Genomic DNA, 13,793 nt, shown 5'->3' on the forward strand with positions numbered 1-13,793 from the left:
GGTTGCTGGGATTTGAACTCCGGACCTTTGGAAGGGCATTCGGGTGCTCTTACCCACTGAGCCATCTCGCCAGCCCCGATTCTGTCCAAATCTTAAGAGTTAATATTTGTTGAAGAAAGTTTAGTAGTAGCAGTGGGAATGGTTGGTTTCTTGCCAGACAGCTGCACTCCTTAAGTTTTCCTTCAGTAATTATAGTTACTTTCCTGTTGCTGTGAGAAAAAAAACACCATCCCCAGACAACTTAGAGATGGGCTTATGCTTCTAGCATCCACATTGGAGAGAACAGCATGGCGGCAGGCTCGCAGGTGTGGCGGCAGGGACAGGAAGTTGACAGCTTACATCCTGAACTACAGCCAGGAAGCAGAGAGACTGAAGTAGATGTAGCTCAGGGATTTCAACTCTCAAAGCTCGCCCACAGTGACATACTTTCTGTACCCAAGGCACACCCCCTAAACCTTCCCAAACAGTGCCACCAGCTGGGAACCAAGTGTTCAAATGTCAGAGTCTGTGCAGGACATTTCTCACTTAAACCACCACATAGAGAAAGTCTTTGCCTTGCTGTATGTAAGTGTGTAAGCCACTGTAAGGGAAATCAAGGCTATTTCCAAGCCCCCAAATCCATTATAAAATTCATCTGCCCACCTATGGTCAGATTCCTGCCTGAATCAGATGTAAGAATACAAAAACAGATGTGCTGCACGAATAGGCGTGTCCTCTATATACTTTACTCTTTCTGTCTATTTCACTTTAGCTCAAAGAAAACTAATTTATTTATGTTTTTGTGAGTTTCCTCTTTCTGGTTTTATTTCTGTTTTACTTGACTTTTGATGACAAAGATTTGGAAGACTGTAATATATTTTTAAATGGATAAACTCAAATTTTAGATAGTTGTTCCAATACAGTTACTTTCACTGGCCTATATACATTCTAACCCAGTCATTTTAAAGGAAAATTCATCTGTGCAGAGATTTGGATTTAAGCTGAGGTTTAATGCCTTTTTTATGTTGTGAGCTATTTGTAACCACATCTCCATGGTCATTAGTAGCCCAACCTATTCATTGGTAGCCAAAGATGTTGAAACTGAGTTGTGGTACACCCCTGGAATTATCAGCATAAAATGAGGTACACAACGTATCAGAGATGTGGAGATGACTCAGACACGTGGGAGCGTCTTTGGCACATAATTTTATTTTCCCCATGGCTGAAGATAATTACTGTTTTGAATTTCTGTGCAAATATGACATCACAGGGCTTTGAAATCCAGGATTAGCAGCTTTTCTCTCTTTGTGAGTAAAATTCAGTCATGAGATAGACTCCGTTTCTATTAAGTGAAACTAATCACTGCTTTGCTTTTTTTTTTTTTTTTTTTTTTTTAACAATAAACAGTTCATTGTGCGAGGAACACCCCAGCTTTTTTGGCAGAAAGACTTCATCATGCTTTGAAGGTTGGTCTGGAACTTTCATATTGTACTCATAGACAGCATCCCTCACAGAGGATAAAACTACTGTTTAAAATTGACGGGATGTTAGATTCCTTTCCTACTTCAGTGAGTTTCTTTCTGAAGCTAGTTTTTATACTAATTTACTTCAAAGTATGGTAATAAACGCACCATTTATTAGAGGGAGCTGATAAAGCTACATAATTTCCCTCACTTCGTTTGTATAGGAAGTAGAACTTGTGGTGTGCCTGACCTCAGACAGCCCCTGAGATGCGTGGCCTCTCAAGCAGTCTTATTCCACAGGAACCCAGACGAGTTGGCAATGTGTGTGCTCTTTTCAGTGGCACGTGTTCTCTTCAAGTCTTCATCCTGACATCTGAGCTTAGCTCCAAGAAAGCGCTCTCTCAATTCTTTAGTGGGCATTTCCTATGGCTGTACAAGTTACGTCCAGCAGAACATCTCATTTCCCTCACCTCAGGCCACCACCAGTCCTGGCTCCTGTGTTCAGGGACCTCACGGGTTGTGCTGACCCAAACTGGCCTTGCTCAGCTCTGGATATTGAATTCTGCCTCCTCAGCCTTGTTTCTTCAGCCTCAGCCACCTCCAACTTCTTGCTGTTCCCGGGTTTTCAGGGTTATCCCTGCTGTCTCCCCCCACCCCAGGCAACTTCGCTTTTGTTTTCCTATCTGTAGTGTTCCTCCACCATAGCTGTGGCTGGCTTTTTCTCACCTTTTTAGGTCTCAGCTCAAATGTCTCCTCTTAAAGTAACCCCTAAGTGTCCATGTTTACTAACCGGACCAAGGTCACTTGCTATGGCCATGAGGAATTAAATCTGGCCTGTTGGAGGATCCACAGCAAGACTGAGGCTGTGGCAATTGTAGTGAGAGCAACTGGACTTTTTATAGCTTTATCAGAAACAGAATATAATTGGAAATTTCCGGGATCAGTACAGTTGTCCTTGCCAGAATACAGTGATCTCTGCAGGGGGCACGGGGTGCACAAGACTGATGTCTAAGACCAACTGTCATGTCAAGCTTCCATGTTTCCTTGACTTCAAGGGGACAGACAGAGATGCACAGAGCAGCCTGAATGTTTCACTGCCTGAGGAAGTGCATGGATCTCTCAAGAACTGGAAGGCACATTGTGCCCCAGGAGCCATGAACTCTTCCCTGAAAAGCCTATAAAAACTGCCTCTCAGTAAGCTAGTCCAGAACAACCCCATGGTTCCTTATGTAACACGCCCGCCCTCATTTACACCGTCAGCTGGCTCTCTTTCCATCTGCATTCTATGCCTTGTGATTTCTCCTCATCCCTATTAATATTCATTAAAATATCTGATAGTTTGCTATCTCTGTCTAGTAGAAAATAAACTTCACGGGGACAGAATCTAGTCACTGCTGTGTGCATGGTACAGAAAATAAGCTCTGGTACACAGTGCATGTTCAATGGGCATTTGCTGGAAACATCACTAAACCGACCCAGCATTCCCCTAACAGCTACCTTGAAAGTTTTCACTCTCTTTCCCCATTATTCCAATAATTGTGACCATCTACTCACAAACACCTCACACGTGCCCCTGTTCTCTGCATGCGTGAACATTCCTCCTGCTGAGGCCATGACCACCCTCTATTGCTGCAGACATGTCCGAGTGGGTCGCTGAGACTTTCCTCTTACCCCTTTGTCCTAGTTTTGTTTCTCCCCTGGGATCTGTGCTTCGTATTGCAAACGGGTAGTCTTCGAAACCAACCACGAATAACATGTGATCTCAGCATTCTTAGTTTGAAATGTTGTGACGGCGCTCCACTTTGGGATACAGTTGGAGTTTCATTTCATAGTCAGCGAAGTCTAGATTTTCCAGATGCATCATTTGCTGTTGTTCATTATTTATACATCCTAAACTTTCATATACTACACACACACACACACACACACACACACACACATACACATAAAGAGAGAGAGAGAGAGAGAGAGAGAGAGAGAGAGAGAGACCTTTACTAGAGCACTCATCACTCTATGCAAGTCCACCCCCTTCCTTAGTGCATCTATTACCTGTGTCTTGATGCCTCTGCCTCAGTTTCCCCAGTGCCTCACCATCCCAGCATACCCCCAGCTGATGATTTAGGCTTCACTGTAAATGTCACTTTCTTAAGCAGGCCTCCCTAATCTTTAGTCTTCCCCAGGTTCTGTTAAAACTCACCTCTATAGAACCCAGTATCTCCCAGCTGTCAGACTAATTTTAAATAACTTTTTATTTAATGATTTTATTCTTTCATTGATAACTTGTTACATGTTTTGAGCATATTCACCCACCCACATCCAGCTCCTCCCAGATCCACTCCTCTCTCTCTCTCTCTCTCTCTCTCTCTCTCTCTCTCTCTCTCTCTCTCTCTCTCTCTCTTTTATCAGGGTCAATTTGAGCTGCTCAAATATTTTTATACCTGTGGCCTTTCACTGGAATATGGGTGACTTATCAGGGGCTGGAATTTTAGGGTAAACTGACTCTTCCTGTCCCAGCAGCTAACAACTGCCAATAGCTCCAAAACTCCTCCGTGCCAGGGTTTGGTGTCAGACTCATTTTCAATGGCCTGTTTTCTAGCCTGTATTTATTATAGAACTACAAGCTCATTAGGGATACTTCCTCTTCATAGCATGGGGAAGGCTCATTACAGGGTCTCAGCACATATTTCTTTAGTAAATGAATGGTAGAGTTTTGTGCTAAATGAATGAAGAGTAGTTACTGTGGTTGGATAATCTGTTCACGATCCTCTATCTCTTACAACTGAATATCTGCATGTCATTGAGTAACTCGTGAGGTTCTCACGGTCCCTTCTTCCCAGGGTGCTGGAACAGATGAATTCACTCTGAACAGAATAATGGTTTCCAGATCAGAGATTGACCTTTTGGACATCAGACATGAGTTCAAGAAGCACTATGGCTACTCTCTATACTCGGCCATCCAAGTAAGTCGCCTGTGAAAACAGCAGGTCATGGCTCCCCTTCTCTGCTCACAATCTTTCTGTCATGACCCCTTAACACACAGACAGGCTGACTCACATTTCTCTCTCCTTGTTATTGTGTTTTCTGAGTTTAAAATAATTCTAACAGAACATCCCTTAAAGGTGGGAGATGGGGACTGAAGAGATGGCTCAGTGGTGCCCAAGGACCTGGATTTGGTCCCAAGTGTCCACATAGCAGCTCTCAACCATCTGTAACTCCAATTCCAGAGGATCAGACAGCTTTTTCCGGCATCTGTGGGTACCGAATGGACATGGTGCACAAACATGTATAGGCAGAACATGCATTCACATGAAATTAGAAAGAAATATTTTTTTAAAAAATCTGTTAAAAATGGTAACTGTTTTCCAGTTCTTAAATACTAAGAATGTAATAGTGAGCCATTTTTTTAAAGGTTTATTGGCCATACAATTTTCTTTTGAAAAAAAATGCATGTGTAAATTGGTTGTCTATTGTTTGTGCTGCAGTGTTTTTAAACAATTATTTCAGCATTGTGGCAAAGTAAGAAATAAGTAAGGAAAAAATACGGAAAAAAATTATGTTTCACATTTTCCTTTAGTGACGTAGGCATGTAAATCAGTAGTAAACATTTACCTGGCATGTGCAAGGCTATGAGATTAATCCCTACCACACCAATGATATAATAATAATAATAAATAATGGAGGAGGAAGTCCTCTGTTGTACATTATAGATGATGGATTCTGTATCCTCAGTTCTTATCTTTACAGTATGAAAAAGGCTTCTTATTTTTCGTGACTGTATTATTATTTCATTTTTATTTCAATAACACTAACAGATGTTTATAGTCCCTAGCTGTTCAAAATAGTACTACACTGTGCATACCCAGTTTCATGAGGTGCAACTGTTGGGGTGATAGGGAAATGGCTGAGATGGATAAAACACATTTTTAAATTTTGGTAAAGATGAGCACTTGGCTCCCCTTCCTGTGTTTTCCTCAGAACCTCAGAGTCATTCTCTACTTAGAGAACCCCTTTGCATGTTTATAGTCCAACACGTGTGTGTTACAACTGAATGTATTTCACATTTTTTAAGTGCCATTTTTATTTCCTTTTTCCTGTGCTTTCTCTTTCTGTGCTTTGGGCCCATTCTTCTTTCGGATTTCTATTGCTCTTTGTTAACATCTAAGGTCTCCTTTTACATTGGGCAGATTAGCTTATTTATTTATTTATTTATTTAATCTCACTAAAAATATTTTTTTGTTACTTTTTGCCTCAGCTTTCCCAAGCAGAAATTTTATTTGCTATATAACTGAATTTATCAATCCTTGTAGTTTCTTGTTTGTTTTTTTTAATGTCCCATTGCCTCTGCCATTCTGAGAATAATATTTCTAAAATGTCTAAGGCTCCTTCCTTTCTGCTTAACAGTGAACCAATGGCCACTGTACCCAAGTCTCTCTCTCTCTCTCTCTCTCTCTCTCTCTCTCTCTCTCTATATATATATATATATATATATATATATATACACACACACACACACACACACACACACACACACACACAATTATTAAGAAACTAAAACTGATAAAATTGATAGTATTGTTCAGAAAAAGTCCCCTATACCGTAAAAATTCCTGGTTCAATGTCCCAGCTGAAACAGAAATATTCCAGCTCTAGCTAGCTAATAAATGCTAAGGAACTAGCCCAGGTCTCCCTGGTAATTTAGAGACTTCATCCAGTCTGGTTCCCTGAATCAGTCTGGGCACTGAGGTGGAGTGAACTACCCAGCCGTCCCAGTCACCCAGTGTAGAGTCCGGCTCCACAACGGCCCCACAGGCTGCATGATGGACTTACCTCTGAGTTCTTAGATGCTCTACAAGCTTTCTGAGGAAAATCAGCTTTGGGGCCCAGGCTGGTACCTTCTGAGAACCAGTGCCCAGAAGAATTAGGACAAAGAGGATAGCAACCCACAGCCGGGAGGGAAGCATTGAGAGGCTCAAGCTGAAAGCACACACCCCAGGCCAGCTGTGGGACCACTGTATACAGTACAGATGCTGACTCTTGGCAGCTCTACTCCAGCACCTAGCCCTGGTTCCCGAGGCCATGTTCCTGGGCCACACTGAGTAGCTGGAGTCTTTCCTTCTACCTACAGTGCAGACCTACCCACACTAGATACCCTGAATCAGCACACACATTGGCTTGGCCTGGGGGATCGCTACCCGTCTGAGAAGCATTCCAGTTTCAGGGCCCACAGATGATTTATTTTTTGTTTTAAAGGAATGAATAAATGTATTCACTTCAGCCAGTCAGCTAGATTTTCTCACCAAATTCCTTTGTGCTTTTAAAAAAACCAGAGTCTTGGCGAGCTGGGTGTGGTGGAGCGCGCCTTTAATCCTAGGACTCAGGAGGCAGAGGCAGGCGGATTTCTGAGTTCGAGGCCAGCTTGCTCTACAAAGTGAGTTCCAGGACAGCCAGGGCTATACAGAGAAACCCTGTCTCGAAAAACAACAACAACAACAACAAAATAACAACAACAAAAAACAAAAAACAAAACAAAAACAAAAACAGAGTCTTTGACTGAGAAAGATGCATGAGTAAGTCAAAATCATACCTGATCTAAAAGAGCAACAGGCTCTACCTAGGGCTTAGCATGGATTCTGTCAACAGCCTATACTCAGTTCCATGTGAATTGATCCTGACACATTACAATAGTTTCAATCATCATAGGAAGATTCAATAATATTAACCACATTGTACTTGGTGAGGCAGAAAAGCAGACTCATGCATTTTATGACAATTGTCAGTAACAAGGTTGACATACCAGGAGGGCTTCTGGTTCACCCTCAGCAAACCAGAAAATTAGATTAAGCAGTGGCGCTCTGTCCCCGCCCCCCCACCCCCCATGATGAGCATAATGGAGACTTACTGCAGTGGAGACATTTAAACTATTCTAGTTTGATGGAGAGAAATCCACCACTGAAGAGTCTGGTTTGAGATGTGAAATGATACAGATTCCATCTGTTCTCCCTGCTCCACATTTTGTCAGGTAATCTCATTCATGACTTTCTGTCTGGCCAGTGGGACCTTTTAAAGATGGTTGTCTCTGAAACTCAGGAGTCAGAACATGGAAGCGCTGCATACATTCCGCTCTTGGACTCTGTCATCCTCTGCTTTCCCCTATTATTCAGACATCTAACTGCTGTTCAGTCTTCTCATGGATGATAACTGGTGAGGCGAAGGAAAGGAAGAGTGTAAGTTAAAAAAACAATCCTCCTTCCCTTACAAGAAGATGCAGGTGTAGTGGTGACACATACTTATAACATCCATAGTCTGGGAGTGGCTGAGGCAGGTGGATCTTTAGTTTGAGGCCAGCCTGTATTACATAGTTGAGGCTCTGTCTAAAATAATGCATTAATGGAAATTTAGATGAGACCGAATTTTTTGTTAGACTTACCTAGTCAATAATAAAAAGTGCGCTATAAGGGCAAGAGAGTAACTACTCCGAGCATCTGAGTAATCGCGTAGTCTAGAACACAGAAGACTCCAGATGAAGGCTTAAAGAAGGCATTAACATAGATGGCAATTGGAACAGCATCAGCTAGTCAAGTCCTAAATGTGCAGTATGGGAAACAGGAATATAGGAAGTGACAAAAAAGATGTTTGGGGGTCGGAAAGGAACGTTTCTTAGAGCAATGGGTCCTGAGTCTGCCTATCAGGTCAACAACAGGAACTAGGCACCTCCTCTGGAATTCTGCTGGTCAGTAGGGTCCTAAAATGCATCTCAGAAAGAGAATCATGGTAGGAGACTGAAGGAAAAGGAACCTTAAGTCAATTGCTTAACTAGAAAATCTACATCAGGGGATACTGAAGCATAGCATAGTGAAATGCCTTCACCCAGAGTCCCACAGTTCGGAGTTAGTGCTGTATTCATCTGAGCACAAATATTTACTAAGGGAATACTGTGTCAGACTCAGGGCTAAAGATGTGAGGAGGAATAAGGTTTTTGCTCCTATGGCATTACAGATATGTATTTAAAATCACTACTTTCATGTGAGGGAAAAAGACATGGTACTAAACTATAATATAACAGGAGGACTTGACTGACAAGAAAGGCTTCTATGGGGAAATATAATTTTAATCCGGAAAGTTCAATAGGCATTAGCAAGGAGTCAGTTGTGCCTGAATGTATGGAGCTAGCCAAGAATTCTAAAGAAAGAACTTGGGATAGATGAATTTGGAAAGATCTTGGGACAGAAGAAAGTGTGAGAACAGGGTAGAGGCCAGGCCATGCAGGACTTCTCTGGTACCATTGAAATAGTCCTGTCTTTAGCACGAGGGCTTGTGAAGTTAATAGAATGGTAGACAAGAGGATGTCTTAGTCATTTAAAACAATTCTGGTGACTGTGAAGAGTGACGTAAGCAGGGACTAAGAGACACATGGGGTTATGAGTGGGGGTGGGTTGGGGCAGGTTGACACAGACACACTGGAGTAGGTCTGACTCGGATGGGAGACCATGACACGGCCCATCTGGAAGCTCAATAGAGAGGGACCTAGGATTTGGTAAGAGAAGCAAAAAAGTGTCAAGAACGACACCTGGGGTTCTATCTTGGGAAAGAGCAGGAAGTGCCATTTTCTACAAGAGGGTCAAAGAAGAGGATGCTGTCCTTAGGGAAGTGTGAGGAAATACCTGGTCTTGCAGCTCTTGAGTCTGGGATATGCTAGGAGGCAGTACTTAGAGGTCAACACAATGGTGGCTAGTGTGGCTTCACTGTGAGAGTCAGTGTACCGGGTGCCTTCTGTCGCTGTCTGACGAAAACAACGTCAGGAATCAGGCCTGGTGGAACAGGCCTTTAATTCCAGCATCAGAAGCAGAGGCAAGCAGATCTCTATGAGTATAAAGCAAGCGTCGCCTACACAGTGAGTTCTAGGCCACTGAGAGCTACACAGTGAAACTCTTGCTTTTATAAAATAAGTAAGCAAATGAATAAACAAATTAGCTCACTTAAGGGATAAAGAGTTCACCTTTGGCTTACAGTTCAAGAGGGAAAGAATCCATAACAGCATAGAAGGATCTGGCTACAGGCAGTGGGAATATGGGAGCAGGAGCAAGAAGCTAGCTGATCAAAGTCATCTGCACTCAGAAAACACAGAGAGAATAACAAGTGGGCCCATGGCTATAAAAAAAACTTAACTAATAGCCCTGTTGTGGATTTCCCTAGTGCTGCTTGTATTTTGATGCTAATTCTAGTTCCCAAAGAGGGGCTACCCCCCCCCCCATCACCACACTCTGGTGATTCCATGTGAACCTTCTCCTCATTTTACTTGAACAAATAAAGTCTAGAGCCTGCGATTGGTCAGTGGAAGGGAAAGGTGAAGGTGGAAGTGCTAGAGAAGGAGAGAGAGGAAGGAGGAAAAGAGAGACAATGGAGGGAAGGAGAAAGTGGAAGATGGAAGCGGAGGTGGAAGATGGAGGAGAATCACATGTCCTGGAAGAGCTGCGAGTAGCAAGGGATCTCATAGCTGGGGAATAGAGTAGTGTAGTGGTATATCTGCCCAATCTAGATGTGCAGCTTATAATTATTATAACTGAGTTGTGTGTTCTTTGCACGGGCATATTAGGGTTGGAGATTTACCAATACAAATCTGGCTAGTATTAAATATTAAGGCTGTCTGGTGTTTCCCATTTGTGAGGATTTAGGTGGGCAAGAGAGAGGGCGAAACCGTGTAGCGGTCATTGGCAGCAGTGGTTGTAGCAGACCCCTGGGGCCATCTGTCTGTGGAACCAGAACCGTAGCTCCAGGCGTTCTCAGGAAGGACAGGTTGGGGGGCTTAGCAAGCCAGCCTCAGGAACCAGGGTGAGATGTGGAGCAGGCAGGATGGAAGTGGAGCCTGTCGGGGCGGAGCTAATTATGCCACCCAAACTCGGGACATGCAAGACCAGGAATTTCCTCACACTTCCCCAAGGACAACACCCTCTTCTCTGACCCTCTTGTAGAAAATGGCACTTCTTGCTTTTTCCTAAGATAAAATCCTGGGTGATGGAATCTCAGAGCTAAGTCATGAGGGACTGTGGAACCGGACAAGGAGGCCAAGCAAAGGGAAACTTACGGAGAGAATGCCACAGCTATGCACTAATCCCTCAGCTGACATGATTGATTCTCGATGCAGCACCTTTCTCTGCTGGCTGGGGGAGGGGGAGAGGGATACTACAGCTCCTCTTAGAACTGGAAATGACTCAGTCTTTGTAGTTTGGCTTGTCTGAGAGGCACTTTTGGTTTTTACTACTTCCTCTGGCTAGGAAGGGTCTAGTGAATTTGGTCAGTTTCAGGAACTTCCTGGAGCTATTTTAAGTTGTTTACCTCTCTGCTTAGGGAGCTTCCTGCAGGGTGGAATGTTTGAATCTCCCAGGAAACTGTCACGGTAGGAGTGAGGGGCCAGGCTCTCTGATTTGAGGGCACCTTTCTTAACCTCTGAAATTGTTACACAAGATTGGCAGAGTTCATACTCTGCTGCGTAGGTCTTTTATAAGGGTTACCAATAGTTAAACTTCTCATTGAAGCATTTTTATATTGAAAACTCAGGTTTTCACACATGCTAAACACTCTATAGGCCATGGAGTGACACCTCCAGTTGCCACACGGTGTTCACATTGTAAATAGAAGTGTCAGTTGATGTTATTTCTTACTAAGCTACAGATTTTAGAGTTTCTGTTAGCAGCTAATACGGAACATCATGTCATTGCTGAACTCTTTCCAGTCGCACTTCTCCAGGAGGATTTTTAACGTTATGAACTGCAGAGAACATGCTAGGCTGGGGCACAGCTGTCCTCAAGAATGAAAGAAAGATGGCACGGCAGGTGTGCTGTACTGAGGGCTGCAGCTCAAATGTCTCCTACCCAAGTGACTCCCCTAGCCCTGTAGGGTCTGATCCACCTCGACCCCCTCCTTGTTTATGCTGTGTTTAACCTTCCCCGTGGGTCCTGCCCTTTGCAGTCAGATACGTCTGGAGACTACAGAACCGTGCTCTTGAAGATCTGTGGAGAAGATGATTGAAGAAGATGGCTCCCAATGGCTGCCTGCCCCGATGGTGGACCGCCTCAACAGCTCTGCTCACTGCTTTCATTCAGCACTCCAAAGTGCAAGCAAATGCAAGACCGAACCTGTCTGCCTCGTAGGCATTGGCATCACTCAGAGTGACGGCAAAAATGAACTTGATTTTATTTTAGAGCATCTCATTCGTGATGTAGAGGTTTATAAGGGGAATTCAATCTAGAATTAAAGACCTACTAATGCTTTTCTGTTTGGCTTAGGAAGTTGGAACCTGTGTAGTTCAAAACCATTAAACATAAATCAGGATACTAAAGATAACTGCCTTTGCTAAATCTAATTTGTGTATTTGTTGTCAGTATCCACTAATACTGTATGTTGCCCGGTGCCAACAAATATTTCAAAATACATTTGTTGTAAATGCTCTTTGTGCTTCTGTTACTTGATTAGTGTGATCTAAAAAGCTATAATGAAGTGGCATGGCGGTGCACACCTACAAGTCAAACACTTAGGAGGTGGAAAGCAGAGGATCAATAGTTTGGGCCATCCTTGTGAAGGTGCAGGAGATATAAACAAGTCCACTAACAGTTTATTGTAGCTGAGGCTCGGGCTCAGAGAAGGAGAATGGTGTCCTATGGATTTTTGTTAGGGAAATGAGATAATGCTACTCTTATGGATGTTCAGCAGGTGCTAGAATCTGGCAGGAAAAACAAAAAAACAAAAAAACCAGAAGGATTGCTGGCAGATACTTCCACGATTCCTCAGGAACCTGTGGAACAGATTTCTGTCTGCCAGGAAGAGCCACTTCCCCATCTCTCCTTCCTCTGATGAACGAGGCATTAGGCTGCCTGTTAACATGTACCCATGCTGCGTGCTAACCCCCAGACCTCCCCAGTTCATTCCAGGCTGCTCCAGTTCAAAGGATTCCCTTCCCTACCTGCAACTACTGATTTTCTGCATAACCCATAAAAGCTTTTCCTGTTCCTGCTCTTCTCTCCACTCCCAAGAGCAGTAGCCCTGGCCTTTGACCGTCTGCCCTTCTCTCTGCCCCAGAGACATAGCCATGACTATTTTGGAAGTCCCCAAAGGCTCTGGCTATTCTCCCTCTCATATCTACAAAAGTATATATATATTTAAAAAAATCTATAAATACTTTTCCACCCATGGATCGGTCAGTTTGTCAGCTCTCTGTGCCTTTGTTTACATACCCCCACTCCCACCCCAGATTTCAGCACCAGATGTTTTAAGTCAGCACACAATCAAGAAATGGCTGAAATGGTCACTGCACGAATGGGGAGGTTTTTATTAACACTAAAAGAGAGAGAACCATCAGAGGCACCTGTAAGAGTCCAGAGCAGAGAGAATAAGAGGAAGACTGACCACAGCCAGAGCTAGAGGAGTGGGCGTGGAAAAATCGTGTGAGTTTAAAAGAGCACAAGTAGCCTAGGGGAAGGAGTCTGTGAACTGAAGCAGCCAGGATGTTCAGAGTAGAGGAGGAGGTTTGAAGGACCAGGATGCTGGCGTGAGCTTTGAAATGAGTGACAGGTAAAAGTGAATAGGGACCAAAGGAGCCTCAAGGCAAACGTGGGCTTTTGTTATGTAACCAGAGGTATAAGCCAAGGGAAGTGACCCTTTCTGACAGGTTCCTGAGGAATGCTTGGGCCTGGCACCCACAATAAAGAGACACAGGAAACCTGCCTCTGCACTTTACCACTGCTAATGTTGTTAGAGCGCCCCTTCCCACCTTTCCAAGCATAGATGCCTCCGGCCCTTGGAGAAGGCCAACAGAGAGGGCTCACCCTGGTACTTGGATATTGCAATTCCCCTTTTTATGGTGGCACTCCCTTCCCCCTAACATCCCCCTGCCCCAGGGAGGAGGGGGGCAGCAGATGCCAGCTTTGGGGATAGAAGAAAAAAAAAAAACATACCTTAGCCTCCATGTCACCAAAGCTAACCCTCTCCTTGATAGATAACCAACATTTCTCCAGTGTAGATGGCTCCTGTCCGTGAAGGGAGGGAACAAGGACTAAACACCCTTGAAATGATAAGAGGCCCGTGCTTGGACCAAGACACAAGGGCAATTAAGTGTTCCCAGACAGCTGTGACCACTTTGTAAAAATATACTAGCTCCTGATAGCACCATAAAGTTACTTCCCAGGTCAGGAAGGTCCCCTCCCAGCTACATGGTTCCGCCCTGATGTATGAACAAACATTATCAGGTTTGAAGGATGGTCTTCCCTTGTCACCTCCCCAGTCATGTAACCCCAAAGTTTCCTGCTTATACATGTGCATATGCATATATATATATATATATATATATATATATATATA

At 43.7% G+C, this 13,793-nt stretch overlaps 1 protein-coding gene across 1 annotated transcript in view; it reads left to right on the forward strand.

Annotated features, from left to right (window-relative positions):
* The window catches only part of Anxa3 (annexin A3), a 50,379-nt gene extending 38,491 nt beyond the window's left edge, over positions 1–11,888 (forward strand). Inside the window, exons 11-13 of the mRNA XM_021210592.1 lie at positions 1,387–1,445; positions 4,280–4,402; positions 11,409–11,888. Of these exons, the coding sequence (XP_021066251.1) occupies positions 1,387–1,445; positions 4,280–4,402; positions 11,409–11,468 (242 nt within the window). The 3' untranslated portion in view covers positions 11,469–11,888. The remainder of the gene's footprint in view (positions 1–1,386; positions 1,446–4,279; positions 4,403–11,408) is intronic.
* The last annotated feature ends 1,905 nt before the right edge of the window (positions 11,889–13,793 follow it).

Source organism: Mus pahari, chromosome 13 (assembly GCF_900095145.1).
Source record: "Mus pahari chromosome 13, PAHARI_EIJ_v1.1, whole genome shotgun sequence".
Classification (NCBI taxonomy): domain Eukaryota; kingdom Metazoa; phylum Chordata; class Mammalia; order Rodentia; family Muridae; genus Mus; species Mus pahari.